Here is an 18,971-nt window from a genome sequence, read left to right as displayed (position 1 = left end):
TGCCCTCACTTCAACCATCATCCCAATCTTCGTCCTCTTCATCTTCGTCTTTGTTGTCTACTCTGCCGTCTCAATCACTGGCAGGGCCAACGTCATCGCATCGTATCGCATCGCATTAATGCTGACCACCCCAAAATCTGTGAACGTGCTTCCTAGAGCTCAAAACATTGGTCCTGGCCAGTATTTGTGTTGGATCTCTGGGCAGTAGGCAGAAAAGGTAGATTTAGAAGGCGATACGGGCCTACCCTTACGATCTACCCATTATCTACCACCTCTCAAGGAATCGTGGGCTTGGTCGAATTCCTCCTCCTTCTACCTCACGCGCAATAGACCAATACAGTACTATTAACCTCGTTGCGATCAAAAGGTCTGCCCTGCTAATGTGTATACCAAGAAGTTGTGTCTACATGAGGACCCAGCACTCACCAGACCATCGCTTTGCACTGTTATTATATTTGAATCTCATATCTTCGGAACTAACCTACCCAAGTTTTATTAATTACTTTCACAGTTTCCGCTCTGTACCTCACCTAGGTTGATGGTATATTGAATATTCGTCAAGTGTCCGCGCATAAAACCTGCTAACGCCTTAGCCCGCCACCTTACAAGATCGGCAGCGCCTAAAAGCAAGTTCCTTGATCTTGCTATATCACTCCGCCAGAAGGGTCAATTGGTAACAAATCTCCAGGAGTTCCTCGCATTTTAAGGTGTGCAAGAAGAGGTTAGCTTAAGACTTGTATGCGACTCACGGACCTCGGTGCGGCGATCTTGAAACGCGCCCTTGAAACATCAAAAATAGCCATCGAGGGTCGTCCCGAGCTTTCTGCTCTTCAGCGACATAGAAATACATCAGACCGAACTTTCCTCCTTAAAAGAATCATCAAAAACAATAAAAACAACTTTCAAAATGAGTATACGCATGCTTCTCGCAGGCCTAGCCTTTGGTCAAACACTCGGCCTCAAGGCCCAAGTCCCCTTATTCGAATCATGCGCCGCAAGCCCGCTTCTACCAGACTCTCAACTCGCCTGCAGTAAGCCTACAATCCTCGCTTCTGGAGGACCGCCTGTCCTTGACAATGTCGCCGGAAATAGGACAGGAAAGGGACCCAAGAAGGACATTTGGCGTTCGGACGAAGGCTGGCAAGGCCCTCACTCTTGCGCGGGGGCTTACTGCGCCTACTCACGACCGTCTTTCGCCAATGGCCGCGGGATCGTCCTCGTAAGCACGGCGTACAACGCCGAGGAGGCGTCTCATCTTGCCGCTTTTGCAAAGGAGTCGATCAAGGGCGAGGGTGACAGTGAGCTGTTCCGCGTGGTTGAGATGCCCGGCAAGGGGCTGGGTGTGATTGCGAACCAGCATATCCGGCGCGGGCAGCGGATTATGGCTCATCCGCCGGCGGTTGTTGTGCATCGGAGGTTTGTTGATGATATTGATCTGGAAAACCAGTATCGTCTGCTTGATGTTGCCGCCGGTAAGCTTCCTATCGATACCCGAAAGGCTTTCATGGCGCAGATGGGTCAGTCTCGCGAGCATCAGTCTACGGGGCAGAAGGTACACGATATCATGCACACCAACTCATTTGAGTTGGGCCTTGGGATTAGAGATGGTCATCACTTTGGCAACTACCCAGAGGTCTCGCGTTACAACCACGATTGTAGGCCCAAGTAAGTTACCTAAGTTCTCTCATAGCTCATAAGCTATACACCATTTCATCAACTCACACAGCCTAGCGTCGCCTTCTACATCGATGAATCAGATATGCGGCACTACACACACGCCATAAAAGACATTCAGCCCGGCGAGGAACTTACAATCTCCTACGTCGACTCCCTCAGCTCCCGCGCCGTTCGCCAAGATCGAGCCCAGCGCAACTGGGGCTTCGGATGCACCTGCCAGCAATGCAGTCTCTCAGAGGCCTTTATCCGCTCCTCTGATCAACGCCTGGGCAAAATGTGGCAGATCGAGCAGCAAATGAGCCACTGGAATGGCGCGAAGGTCGACGAGGAGACGATTGAGGAACTAATTTCCCTCTATCGACAGGAGCAACTGGATCAGTCTCACGGGTCCGATGCGTTTAGACTTGCTGCGCTGAATTACAACTCCTTGGGCATGGAGAAGGAGGCGCTCGAGTATGCAAAGCTTGCTGAAGAGCAGTTTTTGCTGGAGAAGGGGCCGCGGGTGAAGCAAGTTCAGGATATGAGAGACTTGTTGCGGGATCCGAAGGAGCACTATAGTTGGCGGCAAAGAGTGTGATTGATGCTGAAAATGGGGCTTCTTTTCTACTCAAGTTTGTATGTGTTGGCATCCCTATCACAGGGTAGTTGGTTCGAACCGTGGGTTGACGAAGAGGTCAATTGATCTATATTAACTTCTGCGTAAGGGTATAAAAGGGAGGTTCCAACCGGAGGTTGGGCAGGCTGCGATTCTCGCAAGTATGGGTTGTAAGTGGTCCCTGCGCGGGCGCTTGCCCCGAGGTCGAATTGGACTTCCAATCCGACAGTATGTAAACTAGTCTGAGGAAACAGCGTTTGTTTATCATCAAAAGTTCATTTCAGTCATATTCAGTTCCAACCCTTAAACCATCTGCTTGTCTCTTAGTGTTCGCCAAGAGTCTTTGATCGAGACGAATTACGCCTCAGAATGGGCGTCTCTCAACTTCCTTCTTCAGATCTTCATTGAACTGGTTCCATCCGACGAGAGTCTTCTGCCTGAAACCCCACCTTGGTGCCATAAGAAACGCCAACAGGCCACGAAACTCCTCAACCTGGATAAACTTGGTGCCTCCAGAGTTTTGCTCACTTGGGTTGAACCAGAACTCATGTTTGCCGGTGAACAAGAGCGGAATCGACCCCACCCATTGGAGCGTCTCTATTGTGTTTTCCTAGATATTGGAACAAAGTCAGTCAACGCAATTCTAAGTGCCACAGACAAGCAAAATCCATCTAGCAGAGAGAAAGTAGCTGCTACTCACCATGATGACCGGACTGAAAGCCATCCCTCCCATGTCAACCTTGATCTTATCGCCGTCCTTGAGATCCGAGGGATCCTTTCCCGGCTCAGTCGGCTCGAAAGCCCACTTCTGACTCCACTGCTTGTATTTACTGAACTTGAGAAACTAATTGGATGCAAAGTCAGCACAGAGCCTCAATAGATATTTCTATCATTTGTCCGAAACGCGCCCTCGGGTTCGCTATATTTCAAAGCTCCATACCACTGATCTCACTGCCGACGGCGGGGCCTGGATTTCAATCTCTGCCGAGATGCTGTTCGTTTGACCCATGACTATGGTTACTCGTCTAAATTTAGCTTGCGTGGGGGCTTTTGTCGGAATAGGGGTCTTTAGCTAACTGGGGCCTTTTTGTGCTGCGAGTCCTTTGATAAATGAATGAACTTTATGCTGTCAAGTCGCTTGAACATCAAGAACCCTTTTTATTGAAGAAATGAATTCCATGTGAGTCACAAGTGCAAATGAGCATTTAGTGACATCGATGGAAGATCTCAGGTTCAAATACATTTTGATATGTATTGACAGATACCCCCCCATTGGTGGTTTTCTGCTGACTGCATAAACATTCCTCACCATCGCCTAAGCCACCGGGCGGCCTTCAGACCGCGATCGGCTAGACTGGCAATGGACCCCGGGCTGCGCCGCAGCCACGATCTATCAATGTGAATCCCGCCGGCCATTGATTAGCCCGGAAACACATTTCCAACCTCAAACCCGCGCCATCCAACTACAATAGACTTTGAAAACCAGCTAGCCAACTAGGATCCTGTTACCCCGAAACCCAAAGTTCCCATTATTGAGTCCGTTTATTTGGACCTCTTCCACCCGCGCCAGACTCCAATCAAGCCAAACCCCTAACCAAAAAGAACTCTCTCATTCAAATTGAGGCCGCTCGGAAGCGAGTACCCACATGTCGTTGTGAGTGAAGACACCGGCGTGGTTCGCTTCCTTCCATGGTGTATCAGGTTTCGCGAGACACCAGTCAAAGTTGCGCATCAACTGCCCAATACGTTAGCTCACAAGTCATTCAAAGAAGCCAACCGCTCATCAACAAGATGCCCGGTGGAATGCTGTGCTCGACTCACCTCGAAAATAGTTTTGCCAATCTCCATCATCGCGATAGGCCGGCCAAGGCACTGATACTTTCCATACCCAAAAATGAGCTCATGCACCCGGTGCATACTCATCAACCGCCTCTCATCCTCCTCCAACAACCACCGCTCAGGCCGGAATTCATCCGCGTCCTCGCCAAAGACCTCCTTGCTCAAGTGCATTGGCCATGCCGCGGCATTGATATTCGTTCCGCCCGGCAAGAATACCGACTCGCCGTTCACAACAACCGTGTCGCCGCCATCCGGCACCCGCTTGGGGTCCATATTCGTCACGGGCGGGTGCACGCGCATGCCCTCCTTGATGACGGCCTGCAGGTACGGCATCCGCCTGTTATCCGCGTCCGAGACGATGCCCAATGGCCGGGACCCAATCTGGCCGTCCCTGACGTAGCCGTCAATCTCGGCCTGGAGCTTCGCGTAGACGCGGGCGTGTGTGAGGAGGTACAGCATGATGATGCGAAGCGACGCGGCCGTGGTATCGGACCCCGCAATCATCTGCAGCGTCGTTTCGGAAAGGATCTCATCCTCGCTGAGACCGTGACGGATAAACGACGCAATCATATCGGATCGCTTCTCCGTGTCGCGCGCAAGGCGCTCCTTGATGATGGCGCGGCCGTTGGCGAACATACGGCCGAAGCCGGAGGCGTCCGTCTCCTTGGGACCTAGAAGGCGTGCCACGATGGGCTTTTGCAGGATCTTGTAGAGGCCCAGGCCAATCTTGTAAGTAAAGATTGTCATGCCGACTTCGGCTGACTCGGCGACGCCAAACATGTCCTCGTCGGCGCGCAGGTCACCAAAGGGCTTGCCGTAGCTGATGTTGCTGATGACATCTAGCGTCAGGTACTGCATCTTCATGGCCAGGTCCATGGGCCGCGCTGCGAACTCTGAAGACATGTACTTTGACCGGATAAGTTGGACCAGCTCCGACACGTGTGTGTCGACTGAGTCTTCTAGCGCAAGGTTCTCTTTGCCAGAATACTTGGTGGTGGTTTTCGTCAGTACTGATCTGGCCCGTGTGAGACTAGGCAAGTGAAGATCGTCAAACTTACTCCGGCTCCCATCCGTTGCCTTAGCACCCTGTGCTTCTCCTCGTCCATCTCACTAAAGACGTGATCATTCTCCGACATGTGCCGGCACGCGCGGTAGTACCACTCCGTCCGCGTGTACGGCGACCGGATGCCGCTCATGTAAACGAGAAGCTCGGGTGAGGATGTGATCAAATCGTTCGGCCCGACGCGAGCGATCGTCCCTAAGAGAATGGGTTCAGCATTGGGTTTTCTTTCATGTTCAGCTCGGGCCATGCGGCGAACTGGGCAAAAGGTAAAAATGTAAGGTAGATCACCACGCTTGTCAGGAAGCGATGGTGAAAGGGGGAGAGAGAAACCTGACGGGACGGGGGAAGGGGGGTTGAGGCCTTACCGTATTTCCTGCATACTTCGTCATACTTCAGGTGAGACTTGAAAGTCAGAATCGCCCAGGCATGCCACGCCTCCGTCCAGCCGCACAGGACCGGGCCCTTAAATGCTCTGAGCCGATTATACGTCCGGATCTTCTGGCCGACGTACACGGCTAACACGATCGCCGCAAAGAGCCAACGAAGGCTGTATAGTTGTGAAATGAGACCCATCTTTGCCCGTCGCAAGTTCTTCTTACTAGTATCAGAAGAGTGCGATGTATGAAAGAGTAAAAGGGAAGGTGATCAACATGTGGATGAAAACCGTCTTGATGGGATGGTCCCGGGACGGCGGCTCAGGTACTTTAAAGGATGCTTCGAAGGGGCCTGTCTAGCTTCGGCAACGGGTTGCGGTCCCCGGGTCCTCGTGGGATTTTATGTCTCTGATGGTACACTATCATTTCGCTTGAGAGCGAGGGCCTCATGGTGGGCAGTGGCGCTTTGAAGAACTGGGGAGGGGGGTGACCAGGTGGAAGGGGAATTGGGAAATGTCAGGTTGAGTCGTGCGTGCCGATCCCGTATCCCGTTAATTTTTTGCGGCCTGGATTGTGCCTGGGCTGGCTCTTCTCGGGAAAGGGGCTGAACGGCAGTTGAGCGTTGAGCTTTGACGATGAGATAATTGATAAGGAGTGAAAGGGACCCTCGTTCGACCGGGACCCCGGATGCAGTCAAGGGTCACGACAGCTGGAGCTGCCAAGGGGGGCTTCCCAGAAAAATCAAAAAAGCCACTCGGCGTCATATTGTTCGTTTCTGGTATACCGTCAAATCTAGTTTGCTTTTTTCTCTCTTTCGCCCCTTTTTCACCGGTGAGGATACGGGTTGCGTACTCATCTCCAATGATATTGAAGTGATTTGGAGACTTTGGAGAACTTTGGAGTTGGTGTGTGTAGCCAAGCGTTCCCATCTAGTCTTGTTGCATATGTAAAGCATCGTGAATCGGCGTCATGGCGAGGTCTGGAACTCCGTCCAAGATGGATCTCCGCCCAAGGAAAGGGGGACTTTGGAGCTCCAAAGGTCCAGATGACGTGGGCCTCACGCCAGATTACAGTCCTTGGTATCCGTATTGTGGTGAATGAGTAATCCCATTGTTCCCTCGAGAGAGGAATTTATCCAGGAAACAATTGATTGGACTCAAGCTCACTCATCTCGTCGGACAACGGCTGATCGCGCGCAGTTTCGAACTTTCGAGTCTCATTGCCGGGGCGTACAAAAGCAATGTTCAGCAGGTGATATCTTTTTTATGAAAAAACAAAAATCGACACTATTGGATGTTGTATCTGTGCGCTGCTCTTCTCTGCTCTCGGACCTTCGGATTCCTCCCGACCGTTACCTTAGCTTCTTAAGTAATCATCCCTGGGCATCAACGGATAGAGCCTAATGTAGTTTCTCCCATGGCGACAATGCTTCGTCGTTGAAACGATTCTCCTCGAGGCGCTTAAACTGCACTTAAGGCAAGCCTTAATTATGGGCCAGTTCATGCGTGGTTGGCGATAAGAGGGGACTTCAGCTCTTGACTGCCCGTTTGTTTTGAGGTTCCCGTGGTTCGAGGGCCCGCGGGATCCCAGATGGGGAAATAATTGAACCCCCCACGTTGCATCAACCGCTGCGAGCAGCGGACATCCCAGTTGTCCGCCTGGGAAACCCCCGTCATCTTGTCAAGTCCCGAACGTCAGTTGAGGGTTGCACCAACAAACATCTACTCTTCTGTGTGGTGATATCGAACCATGCAAACAGATGACCTGTGAAAGGGAGGATAAAATGATAAAATAATTAGTGTCATATATCTACTCATCTTTTATTCCTTTTACAACTTGAATTAGACGGAATGCGATCTCATTCTGCCCAGTCAGAAAAGGCAAGCATGGGTATTTGCGTCACGCGAAACATGAGAACCAACAAAACACCAAACCAACAGAACGCGGAACCAACGCAACCTTAATTGAACCTCTTTGACCAAGAAATGACCCACAAACTTGATGCACTAAATGCACCACTTTGTAAAATTTTGTAGTCCTTCTCAATGTGTTGTCATTGTTTCAGGTCTCGTTGTCGCGCGTTCGTGGCGCACGAGGTGGTAGTTAAGTACATATAACCACAGACACTACGTACATCATGGAAGAACCACGCCAAAGTCTCAAGCGCTACAAAATACCGAGATTCTCACCGTGATAAGCATAGTAGGCAGACCGGGATCAGGCACAGGCACACAATGCCACCTTCTCTCCCAAGAATTTGACCTCTCTCACATCAGCACCGGCGACGTACTTCGCGAAGAGATGGAACGCGGGGAAAAAAGCCCCCGCGCAGACATCGTCCGGGCAAACATCGTCCGGGCAAACATCGTCCGGGCAAACATCGTCCGGGCAAACATCGTCCGGGCAAACATGCTTGCAGGGACAATAGGACCAATCGCAATCACAACAGCTGTTCTCAAAGACCGAGTCACGAAGATGATGGAGAGTGGTATAAGAGTCTTCATTCTAGATGGTAACTGTTTCCGTTGTGTAACCCCAGGGCATTACCACGAACCCACGCGCCACACCTAGACGACAAGTGCGGAAAGACTCGAACATGGCTCTGATTCTCGGGTATAGGATTCCCAAGGTCCATAGAACAAAGAACATACTTCCAAACCGTCATCGCCCCAATAACCTCCCTCCTCCTCCTCCAATGCTCCCCAGAAACAAGCCACCGCCGCCTCCTCCCCCGCGGCAGATTCGACGACCAGGCGCAAGGAATCCGAAACCGGCTCGTCACCTTCGAAACCATAACCTCTCTCGTAGTAGACGAATTCCGTAAACACAAAAGGCTGACGGTCATTGACGCGGAGCAATCCGTCGAAGAGGTCTACGAGAAACTAGTCACGATAGTCACTAGCGTCGCTGAGCTCCTGCATTAGCGCGCGTGCAGCGTGCTGCGCAGTCCAAATTGTTTGTGTGTTAATTGTGCACTACGCGATCTGCAATGTCGTGTTTTGCAGTAGGGTAGCATCTGCCCAGTCAATGGCACAAACTTTATGTACGCTCAGTCTTAATCTCGCATTCCTTTGCGGTCTTAGTTGATTTGCATATTGCTACGTTGACTGGGATGGTAGGGCTAGAACGTCACGCGCATTTCTATGCTGCTTGTCACCTATCACTGAGTAATGAAAGAAGGCTTCTCGAGCAAACATTGGTAGGGTGCATTAATATGCATTAGATCATTCTATTTTTGTAATATTATAGCACTCTGAAGTAAACCCGTTCGATCCCAATCCTGCGCCTGTGGTGCCTTGAAACTCCAATTCATAATCATCACTTATAGATGTGTTTACTGCTCAACAGTCTCGCCCTCAGTCTCGACCACGTTGATTCTTGACGCCTTCTTCTTCTTGTCCTTAAGGGCTTTGCGGCCAGAGACAGGAGTGATTTGAGGAGGCGGGACGGGTGCAACCAGGGGAACTGTAGCGACGGGCACCGCAGGAGCAGGAGCAGGAGCAACGGCGGGAGGAGCAGCAACTGCAGGCGCCGGCTGAGGAGCCGGGACAGGAGCAGGGGCTCCAGCCTGAGGAACGGCGGCGTTGGGGTCAGCAACCGGAACAGCGGCAGCGGGAGGTTGCGGGGCGGCCGCGGCAGGGGGAGCAGGCGCTTGATCGGGCCATGCCGGTACGGCAGCAGGAGGAGCCGGAGCAGCTGCGGGAGGAGCAGGGACTGCTGCAGCAGGAGGAGCAGCAGGCGGAACTGCGATAGGGATGGCGTTGGGGTTGGCAGGCGTAGCAGGAGGGGAAACAGCCGGAACAGCAGCGACAGCCGGCTCAGAGTAGATGGCGATTGCCTGATCCATCACGGACTCAATCTGAGCCCTGCCCTCAGCTGCGATTCTCTGCCCGACTCTGGGGACCTTTTCTTCGAGCGCAGCAGTCAATGCCATGCTGGAGATCTTCTGCCTCTGGAGGGACTCCAATGCAACACCGCTGACACCAAGGTTGTCAAGAACGGGCTTGCGGGAGACCAAGTCGTTTACGGTGACAGTCGTCTGATCAATGAGAGCGTCCGTGGTGCGGCGAAGTCTGGCAGCTCTAAAGGCACCAAGGTCGCCAGCAGACTGGATATCGACTGTGGCCTGGTCGGTAGCCACCTGGGCTTGCTGAGAGAAGATGAGGAGGTTGTTTGCCGTGACTGGGCCACCATCCAAAGAGAGGACTGCGGCATCGACATTGGCGAGTGATTCTGAGACAGGAGCCAGAGCTCGCTCAATGGTGTCGAGATCACCTGCAGCTCTCTCTTCAATCTGGATGATCCGGATAGGCTGAAGAGGGGCGGCAGCGATGATGGCCGCCTGGGCGAAGAGAGCAAGGGTCAGGTGCATGGTAAAGATTTTGAAGTGAAAGCAAAGACGAAGGATCTGAAGGGTTTCGAGGAAGGTATTGAGGCTTTGGGAATAACCAAGCTGTTGTTGAGATCCTTATCTGATGCTCCGAAAAGAAAATTCCCTTCCGGTGGGATATCGAATAGGTTTATAAACTTTGGTCAATCAGTCTGTGATGATTGAAGCTCAGATCACATCCAGGACAAAGATGGAGAGATGGACCCTCGTTAGGTCCCGTCTGCGCCTAGGACGTGAGACCGTGAGACACTTCCGTACCGTGAGGAAGTCGATAGTCCTCGACCCTGCAGTGGCTCACATCCTGAGAACGTTGTTTCCAGGTCGGGAAACAGCCTTCGCAACGCCAGCAGCTGCGTCCCCGACGCAAGGATCCTCTGGATACAGGCCACGAAGGTCTGTGTTGACGTCCGTGATTCTCGGCCGGGAGGTACTGATATGCAGCCAAAGTACACTTTTGATAATCTGACAGGTACAAGACAGCTAAACGGTCTTGGACCGGCGGCCGAAAGGAGAATTAAGCTTCTGTGGGCCAGAAACCCCTGCCCCGTGCGAGCATCTTGGTGTAGGAAAGCAAGGCAAGGGCCCGATGCAACAGGGATGAGGCCCTGGCGCCGCGGCGACAGCTGGGCTGCAGGAGCCATGAAACGAACCACACCATGTCAACAGCGGCGGCGACGTCGAGGCCTTTGAAGCTCGGGGAGGCTCCCAAGAAACCCAAGAGGGGACGTTCCTGGACGCAGCCGTCAAGTGCCAGGCACTTGGGACGAACGGCGAGAGACACCAAGCTGTGGTCTAAACGTGGTCTACGCCAGTTGCTCGGGGACGCAAGGTGGATGCTCGGATCTGTCTCGAGGACACACAATGTCGACGAGTGCCATCGATGAATTCGATGATACGCGCAGATATCGCTGCGCCTCCTCATCCCCGGCCGACAAGTTCCCCTCCGCTTTCCAATCCCTTTGGCTGTGCGTCAACCCCATCCGAGCTTTTTAACGTCGGCGGGACGTCCCCGCAAACTCCTTCAATGAGGCTCTACTATCATGGCTGGATAGCTCCGTACTTAAATTTCGTGGTCAACGGCTTGGTCCACGATACGAACACGGCCTAGTCGCCTGATGGACATAGCTCCCCGGTCCCTGCCTGAGACTCAAAGCTTCGTTCGGTGGGCCTGAACATGTCAACCGTCATCCATGAACCATCTACCACGTACCATGAACCTAGAGATTAATCAGACCAGGTGCTGTCCTTCTGATGGGGAGAAATACGCGGCCAGCTTAGGAAGACTCTCACGGTCACACTAGCGATCATGACCTTGATATTCTCCGGTCAAATAAGCCTCCAAGGGTGCTAAGGACAAACCTTGAGGTTAAAATGGATTTGCATATAAGCGTTGCATATCCCTTCTGCAGCTGACAGGAATGACAAATTTTGTCAGCTTGCGTATTCTTGTTGATGGGCTCTATTGCGTGCAGGATGCATGTAGGACGTGATCCCTCGTTGACGAGCTTCCTAGATGGTCACCGAAAGGCTGATTATTACTAGGGTGACGAAAACCAACACGAATCCCATGATGAGTCAGACCGATTGGTTTCCGAACCGACCATACGGACACCTGGATAGGAACCCCACGCCGAAGAGACCCCGCATAAGAAAGGCAAGCGGCGTGGCCCGTACGGGTATACAAGTATAGGTAGATGTGGACTTCTCCACGACAAATCCAAAGACGTCGCTCAAACCTCGACATAGACCATATTAGAGCGTCGAATATCTAGCAAATATGCCAATCGAAATTCAGCCGGTGTTGGAGAGCGATCTTCGGCGGTGCGCCGAGATTGAGAAACTGGCATTCTCGGGGAGCCCACTTGAACCAGTCCTATTCCCCGGACCCATGCCAGAGGATATCATGGGGATACGAGCTGAAGAAATGGCTAAACAGTTTCGAGAGGACACAACCGTGCGCTTCCACAAAGCGGTGGACACGGATCTCTCTGGCGACGATGCGATCATTGCTTGGAGCAAGTGGAATGCATACTCGGAGGGCTTGCCGGTGCCAAAACCACGTGTCTGGGGACCAGGCTGCAACGAGGAGGCTTGCGCAGCGTTGTTCCATGGCTTGGACCATATGCGTGTACGTTTGATAGGTGGCAAGCCGGTCGTCTGTAAGTGGTGGACATCGCACGTTCGATGCGTTGGTGGCAGATGTGAATGACAGCTAACGCGGACGACAGATCTGCATATTTTGGTGACAGACCCTAAGCACCAAAGACGTGGAGCAGGGTGGCAGTTGATGACACCTATAGTGCAGGAAGCTGTTCGGTTGGGTGTTCCGGCGTATCTTGAGTCTTCAGTCGCTGGCCATCATCTGTACCAAAAGGTCGGGTTCAAGGATATCGACGAGCACAAGGTGGATTTTAGCAAGTATGGCCTCTCGCAGCCTCACATCAACTGGGCGATGCTCTGGGAGCTTCCCAACAGGCGATGTCCATGAGCGCTCGGTCGAACGGTGGATATCCGATGTTGGACAACTTGAGTAGAAGGAATGGACCAACGGCTCGAGAGATGAATCCTCCTTGACGATGATCTCATGGAAACATGACAAAGTCCGAAGAGGATGGTTTGATAGGCGAGGCTGATCGGAGACAAACACATCCGTAGTAGTATATCTGAGGAAACGAATGCACACTGCAGCCCTGTTGGGCCTCCCCGATGCTGTAGAAGACGAGTGCAGGGACCTCAGCGGAAACACTGTGAAACTCACTGTCCGGCTCCACACTTTGGCCGGGCATCCGGACAGTGTGATTTACGTAAGAAGCACCGTCCCTTGCCCGAAAGTGCTTAATTTCAGTGACGGTATCCGTAGGTGCAGTGACAGACAGCCCCCCAGTATTAGAAGGAAGGCGGCATGTCGGCGTGGCCCCTGCGCCTGCCGAAGCTTACGGCCCCACCGCCAGCGCTGGAATTGATGATGAAATCGAACCTGCCGTCCACTGCTGCTTTGGAGGGGCCCGGACCTGCACTGCTAAACTCCGACGTCAGGAAGAGCACCGACTGGATCTCGATTCTCCTCCCCCCACGACGTCTCTTTTGTCCATGGCTGCTATCGCGTGGGATCAGAGCTCCTACCTGACATAGCTGCAGCTCACACCTCACAGACCGGCACCATGTCGTACATCGCGCCCATCCATAGGCCAAGCAGCATACGCCAGGCCATCAGAATATGCCTGTCCGAGGAAGATGAGAGCGAGAGCTTGGTGGTAGCGTGAGTTTACCCCCTTCCTGTGCTGCCCCTCTCTTTACCTTTCCCCTGCTTTCAAGTTGCCACACACAAGAAGGGAGGCAGACTTGGACGTGTATCGCCTCAAATTGACAATCTCCAAGGCGATCAAATAGACTCGAAGTATGGCGCATCACGCCCACCGATATGTACTTGCTCGGCTCGGCCGCAGTCTACGGCACCATTCTCCTTCTCCAGCGACTGCGACCCAGGGACAGCAAAGCTGATCTGCTTTTTGTCGGTACCGATCGATTCCAATACTTCACGGCGAGATGGGACCCTGCCACACAAAGGCTCCACACGGAGCAGGTCGTCGAGGATACTGCCGAGCCTCACATGCGCGAAGCCCAGAGCCAGGACAAGTGCCTAGTCGACCCGACAGGAAGGTTCATGGCTATGCACTTATGGGAGGGTGTTATGAACGTCATGCGCTTGGGAACTAGAAAAGGACAGCTCGCTCGCCTTGACGATGCATGGGAACAAGTCCGCCTCTCCGAGCTCTTCATGAAGGCGAGCATCTTTGTGCCCACCGAGACTGGCCATCCCACCGTCGCCTTCTTGTACCAATCCAAGATCGACAAGGAGGACGCACGACTCGCCATATACAGACTGATGACGGACGACAAGAACACAGCCGTTTCGAGGTTCGATCCAGAACGCAATAGAGATCTCGATGTTGAGATCAAGGACCCTTATGCCCGCATCCTCATCCCTGTGAACATCATTGAGGATGAAGTAAAGCGATACCATAAAAGAGACACATCAGCGGCCAAGGCACAACTCGGTGGCTTGATTGTTGTTGGTGAAACTCTGTTGGTTTACGTCGATACCTTGACACAGTCTGTCGTGGAAAGCACAATGGCTAGTCCCGCCATATTTGTGGCATGGGCTGCCTATGATGACACGAATTTTTTCCTTTCTGACGACTATGGCAACCTCCATCTTCTGACGATCGAGACAGAGGGTGTTGTTGTTCTCGGAATGACTGTTAGAACTCTCGGTGTAACGTCTCGTGCATCATGTCTCGTCTACATGGGAGATGGCATGCTTTTCCTGGGCTCTCACTACGGTGACTCGCAACTACTGCAAGTGGATCTCGAGGAACTGTCGACAAAGCTCGTGCAGACAATTCCCAACATTGCACCTATTCTCGACTTCGCCATCATGGATTTGGGAAACGCTGGAGACAGCCAGATTGGCAACGCTTTCTCGTCAGGCCAAGCGCGCATCGTCGCCGGATGTGGTGTCCATCAAAACGGTAGCTTACGGAGCATCCGAAGCAGTGTTGGGCTAGAAGACATTGGAGTTCTAGAGGACTTGCAGGACGCCCGCGGTCTTTTCAGTCTTCGGTCGCACGGTTCAGAGAAACTCAACACCCTCGTGGTTTCTTTCATGACAGAAACCAGAGTTTTCAGCTTTGATGCTGAGGGTGGCATTGAAGAAGTGTTTGGGTTTCAGGGGCTCACCTTGGATCAGCCCACTTTGATCGCAAAAACACTGCCCAGTGGTCAATTACTACAAGTCACTGCAGCAAGCGTGACACTGCTCGATCTTGAGAGCGGCGTTACTCTGAACACTTGGTCAGTACCAGATGGCAAGACCATTGTCAACGCGTCCGCCAACAGTAATTGGGTGTTACTGTCTATCAACGGTACCTCTCTGGTATCATTGAACCTGGTGGATAACCTGGCAGCCCAAGAACAAGTCTTAGGTCGTGGCGTTGGGGGTGCGGAGGACCAGATTTCTTGCGTTCACGCAGCCAGCGATCTTGACCACATTGGCGTGGTAGGCTTCTGGGCAACGGGTTCAGTGTCCATAATTGACCTCCGCACACTGAATGCCCTACAGGGGGAAACCATTAAGCAAACCGATGACAGTGTCTCTGTTCCCAGAGACATGGTTCTAGTGCAACTACACCCGCCACATCTGCTCGGCCCCACACTGTTCGTCGCTATGGAGGATGGCCAGGTTGTGTCGTTCAATGTGTCGAAAGAGGACTTCTCCTTATCGAGCCGTAAAAGCGTTACTCTTGGCAGCAAACAAGCTGGGCTACACATTCTTCCAAGACCGGGCGATGAAGGCATCAACAATGTGTTTGCTACTACCGAGCACTCTAGTCTGATTTACAGCTCAGAAGGGAGAATCATCTACTCTGCGGCAACTGCAGAAGATGTTACCTATATCGCGCCTTTCGACTCAGAAGCCTTCCCAGATGCCATCTTCCTCGCCACGGATCGTAATGTTCGGATTGCCCACATCGATGCCGAAAGGAGAACACATGTCAACCCACTTCCTCTACGCGAGACGGTTCGAAGGGTAGCCTACTCGCCAGCACTCCGTGCCTTTGGTATAGGTACTATCCGCAGAGAACTCATCAACAATGAAGAGGCAGTATCAAGCTCGTTCCAACTCATTGACGAGGTGGTCCTTGGCGTGGTTGGTAAGGCATTCCACCTTGATGGCTCCACGTCGACCGAGATGGTCGAAAGCGTCATCAGAGCAGAGCTGCCCGACAGCATGGGGCAATCTGCCGAACGCTTCATCATCGGAACAAGTTATTTGGCAGACCCAGAGATTGATGAGAACAGCGATGTCAAGGGCCGGATTCTGGTCTTGGGCGTTGACTCTGACAAAAACCCCTACTTGATTGTCAGTCACGAGCTCAAGGGAGCGTGTCGCAGTCTTGGTGTAATGGGCGAAAAGATTGTTGCTGGGCTGAGCAAGACAGTAGTGGTCTACGACTATGCCGAAGAGTCGACCACATCTGGAGCACTTCGCAAGCTGGCTACTTTCCGCCCTTCAACATTCCCCGTCGACATTGATGTCAATGGAAACATGATTGGCATCGCTGATCTCATGCAGTCGATGACCTTGATCGAGTTCATCCCGCCACAAGACGGGAACAAAGCAAAGCTTGTAGAGCGCGCCCGTCACTTCCAGTACATTTGGGCCACATCAGTATGTCACTTGGAGGGGCATTCGTGGTTGGAGTCCGATGCGCAGGGCAACCTCATGGTGCTACGGAGGAATCCGGATGCGCCAACAGAGCACGACCAGAAGCAGATGGAAGTCATTAGTGAGTTCCACCTCGGGGAGCAAGTGAATAAGATCCGATCACTCGATGTTGTTCCGAACGAGAACGACCCGATCGTACCAAAGGCGTTCCTCGCAACAGTAAGTTGAGTTCCAGCCGACTTTGCAAAAGGTTGCTAACATCGGCCTAGGTTGAAGGATCGGTGTATGTTTTTGCAGATATCAGGCCAGAGCATCAGAGTCTATTGCTGCAATTTCAGGAAAACTTGGCCGGAGTGGTGAAGACACTGGGTCAAGCAGATGATGCTGCAGGCACCGGGCTCTCATTCATGTCGTGGCGAGGTTTCCGGAACGCCAAGCGCGCGGCAGATGCACCCTTCCGCTTTGTCGACGGGGAGCTGATTGAGCGTTTCTTGGACTTGGATGAGGCTAAACAAGAGGCCGTCGTCGCGGGACTTGGGCCTACGGTAGAGAATATGCGCAACCTGGTGGAGGAGCTAAAGCGCATGCATTAAAGCACCATAGGATGATGTAGGATATTCAGACACGGGGAGTTGGGCGAATGGGCTTGAAATGAATGACAACCCACGGCTATGATTAACTACAGTGGAAAATAAATCACTGTTTGATAATGGCAAAGAATCTTTTAGTTTTCCCATGAATTGATGTCGTCGACGATTTGTACAGAAAAGCCCTCTGTCTGGGGATGAGCCAGATGGCAATTTGTCTCCATGTTGATTTTCCGAATGGGGGACTTGCATCTATCCACATCGTCGCAGTCATCACTCGTGCCACTCCGGAAAGGGCCGGGTCCCAGCTGCACTCACCAACCAATCAACATGCACTAATTTCAGAACCTTCTGCCTGAGGCGACCAGCCAGAAAGCTTTCGGCAATCCTCAAACCACGGGCATCACGAAAAAAGACGCTCTCCTACTAAACGTCATCCCTCTCCCCAATTGCATCTCGCAACCAGACCCTCGCCGCCGCAAATCCTCTCCCCTCTCCTCCGATTCACGAGATGGCGCCCCTCGCACACGCTTCCCGCACCTGCCTGCGGCAACTGGCGCGCACCAGCCCGTCAACGGCTGCGCGCGCGCTCAGCACCTCGGCCGCCCGGAACGACTCGACCGCCACGAGCTACTCGAGCCCCTTCAAGGGCGCCCAGAAGGGCAGCAGCATCCCCGACTTCTCCAAGTACATGAGCAAGGGCTCTGCCGGCACCAACCAGCTTTTCGGATACTTCATGGTCGGCACCATGGGCGCCATCACCGCCGCCGGCGCGAAGTCCACCGTCCAGGGTAGGCAAAAGTCTCTTCCGTAGACCCGAAACAAACGCCGAACATAAATTCATGGGGTGGAAAACGGGCGATTGCCGGAGCAAAAATGAAGGATTCAAGGAAACAATGGCTGACGGACCGGTGTCAATTGCAGAATTCCTCGTCAACATGTCTGCTTCCGCCGACGTTTTGGCCATGGCCAAGGTTGAGGTTGACCTCAGCACCATCCCCGAGGGAAAGAACGTGAGTTGGCTCGATTGAAAAGCCGAGCGGCGGCGTATAACAATTGAGACGGCCGTATTGATACATGTGGAAAACAGGTCATCATCAAATGGAGAGGCAAGCCCGTCTTCATCCGCCACCGCACCCAGTCCGAGATCGACGAGGCCAACAAGGTCTCCGTTTCCTCCCTCCGTGACCCTCAGAAGGACGACGACCGTGTCAAGACCCCCGAGTGGCTCATCATGTTGGGTACGTATTTTCTGACGACAATTGATTCAATTGCTACGGTGGCGAAATATTGTGTTCTTTTGGAGAGTAGTGCATAGGACGAAGGGTCGATGGCTTTGTAGCAGCAATTGCATATCGAAGCATCACTCCAGACCCAGTATACGCGAGCTAACAAATTTCCTTCTAGGTGTCTGCACACACTTGGGATGTGTCCCCATTGGTGAGGCCGGCGACTACGGCGGTTGGTTCTGCCCTTGCCACGGCTCCCACTACGATATCTCCGGCCGTATCAGAAAGGGACCCGCTCCCCTCAACCTCGAAATCCCCGAGTATGAATTCCCCGAGGACGGCAAGCTGGTCATTGGTTAAGCGGGACCACTGTATGAGTATTTGAGACGAACGGCAGCAGGAGAGAGTACGAAAGGAGGCCAGCATACCTCTCTCTCCTTTGGGGGAAAGGGGAGGTGTATGGCCGAAATGATGGCAACAACAAACTACTAGAACAACATTTTCTTTTGCATCGGAGACCGAGCTGGTGCTGGTTTGGGTTCCCACAAGACGAGAGAGAGGTGTCCATTTTCTTTTTTCTTAGACGTGTCCCTAGGGCAATAATGCCAAATGTACAAAAGTCAATGAGCGTCCAGGAACAAGCAGTCTCGCAACTTTACTACATCCGGCCGTGGACTAGGTAAATGTGATATTTGGCGTTGCTGGTGACTAATCATTCGGTGAAGGTGACAGAGACGAGCATAGGTCAGATTATCAGGAAGAACGGACATTGGACGGATTGCGAAAGTCAAAGCGAGCGAGTCATACCCCGATAACGTGCTGGAAGCGGTGTTCAGTGGAACAAGAACACGGAGGTACAGACGTCGAGGGCCAGCCGGAGGTTTTCTTATGAGAGTTTGGAGGTTTTACGGTCCGGGACATTGTGACGGGGGGTCGATCAGACTGGGCCGCGCTCATGTGACAAGCCAACATTGGTTCGGAGCGAGGA

At 52.7% G+C, this 18,971-nt stretch overlaps 8 protein-coding genes across 8 annotated transcripts; 5 read left to right on the top strand and 3 right to left on the bottom strand.

The window, feature by feature from the left end:
• The first annotated feature begins 843 nt into the window (after window positions 1-843).
• On the top strand, window positions 844-2,403 carry BDP55DRAFT_772913 (uncharacterized protein). The gene is made up of 2 exons (XM_060581153.1): window positions 844-1,665; window positions 1,732-2,403. The coding sequence occupies exons 1-2, from the start codon at window positions 908-910 to the stop codon at window positions 2,252-2,254; spliced, it is 1,281 nt and encodes a 426-aa protein (XP_060423727.1). The 5' UTR covers window positions 844-907; the 3' UTR covers window positions 2,255-2,403.
• Window positions 2,404-2,411: 8 nt separating this feature from the next.
• On the bottom strand, window positions 2,412-3,457 carry BDP55DRAFT_680877 (uncharacterized protein). The gene is made up of 3 exons (XM_060576146.1): window positions 3,213-3,457; window positions 2,973-3,116; window positions 2,412-2,882 (listed from the first exon to the last, which is right to left on the bottom strand). Exons 1-3 carry the CDS (start codon window positions 3,279-3,281, stop codon window positions 2,637-2,639), a joined length of 459 nt encoding a protein of 152 aa, XP_060423726.1. The 5' UTR covers window positions 3,282-3,457; the 3' UTR covers window positions 2,412-2,636.
• Window positions 3,458-3,461: 4 nt separating this feature from the next.
• On the bottom strand, window positions 3,462-6,229 carry BDP55DRAFT_680872 (cytochrome P450). Its single transcript, XM_060576145.1, has 4 exons — window positions 5,540-6,229; window positions 5,170-5,369; window positions 4,094-5,098; window positions 3,462-4,007 (listed from the first exon to the last, which is right to left on the bottom strand). Exons 1-4 carry the CDS (start codon window positions 5,745-5,747, stop codon window positions 3,882-3,884), a joined length of 1,539 nt encoding a protein of 512 aa, XP_060423725.1. The 5' UTR covers window positions 5,748-6,229; the 3' UTR covers window positions 3,462-3,881.
• A 1,485-nt stretch (window positions 6,230-7,714) lies between these two features.
• BDP55DRAFT_757178 (P-loop containing nucleoside triphosphate hydrolase protein) lies at window positions 7,715-8,650 on the top strand (the record flags this gene model as incomplete). Its single annotated transcript, XM_060580780.1, has 2 exons — window positions 7,715-8,060; window positions 8,168-8,650. Coding segments are annotated over 2 exons (651 nt in total), but the record flags the coding sequence as incomplete, so codon positions are not given.
• A 652-nt stretch (window positions 8,651-9,302) lies between these two features.
• Window positions 9,303-9,929, bottom strand: BDP55DRAFT_513152 (uncharacterized protein; the record flags this gene model as incomplete). The annotated part of the gene is made up of 1 exon (XM_060567726.1): window positions 9,303-9,929. A coding segment is annotated over one exon (627 nt), but the record flags the coding sequence as incomplete, so codon positions are not given.
• A 1,726-nt stretch (window positions 9,930-11,655) lies between these two features.
• BDP55DRAFT_680866 (acetyltransferase) lies at window positions 11,656-12,758 on the top strand. Its single transcript, XM_060576144.1, has 2 exons — window positions 11,656-12,097; window positions 12,167-12,758. Exons 1-2 carry the CDS (start codon window positions 11,716-11,718, stop codon window positions 12,424-12,426), a joined length of 642 nt encoding a protein of 213 aa, XP_060423722.1. The 5' UTR covers window positions 11,656-11,715; the 3' UTR covers window positions 12,427-12,758.
• Window positions 12,759-12,873: 115 nt separating this feature from the next.
• Window positions 12,874-16,975, top strand: BDP55DRAFT_680864 (mono-functional DNA-alkylating methyl methanesulfonate N-term-domain-containing protein). Its single transcript, XM_060576143.1, has 3 exons — window positions 12,874-13,197; window positions 13,317-16,386; window positions 16,437-16,975. Exons 1-3 carry the CDS (start codon window positions 13,100-13,102, stop codon window positions 16,758-16,760), a joined length of 3,492 nt encoding a protein of 1,163 aa, XP_060423721.1. The 5' UTR covers window positions 12,874-13,099; the 3' UTR covers window positions 16,761-16,975.
• A 290-nt stretch (window positions 16,976-17,265) lies between these two features.
• BDP55DRAFT_564021 (Rieske [2Fe-2S] iron-sulfur domain-containing protein) lies at window positions 17,266-18,343 on the top strand (the record flags this gene model as incomplete). The annotated part of the gene is made up of 4 exons (XM_060570289.1): window positions 17,266-17,545; window positions 17,679-17,767; window positions 17,845-17,995; window positions 18,162-18,343. 4 exons carry the CDS (start codon window positions 17,266-17,268, stop codon window positions 18,341-18,343), a joined length of 702 nt encoding a protein of 233 aa, XP_060423720.1.
• Window positions 18,344-18,971: the final 628 nt, after the last annotated feature.

Source organism: Colletotrichum godetiae (assembly GCF_030913485.1).
Source record: "Colletotrichum godetiae strain CBS 193.32 chromosome Unknown BDP55scaffold_66, whole genome shotgun sequence".
NCBI classification, from domain to species: domain Eukaryota; kingdom Fungi; phylum Ascomycota; class Sordariomycetes; order Glomerellales; family Glomerellaceae; genus Colletotrichum; species Colletotrichum godetiae.
This window is presented reverse-complemented; position numbering and strand designations above follow the sequence as displayed.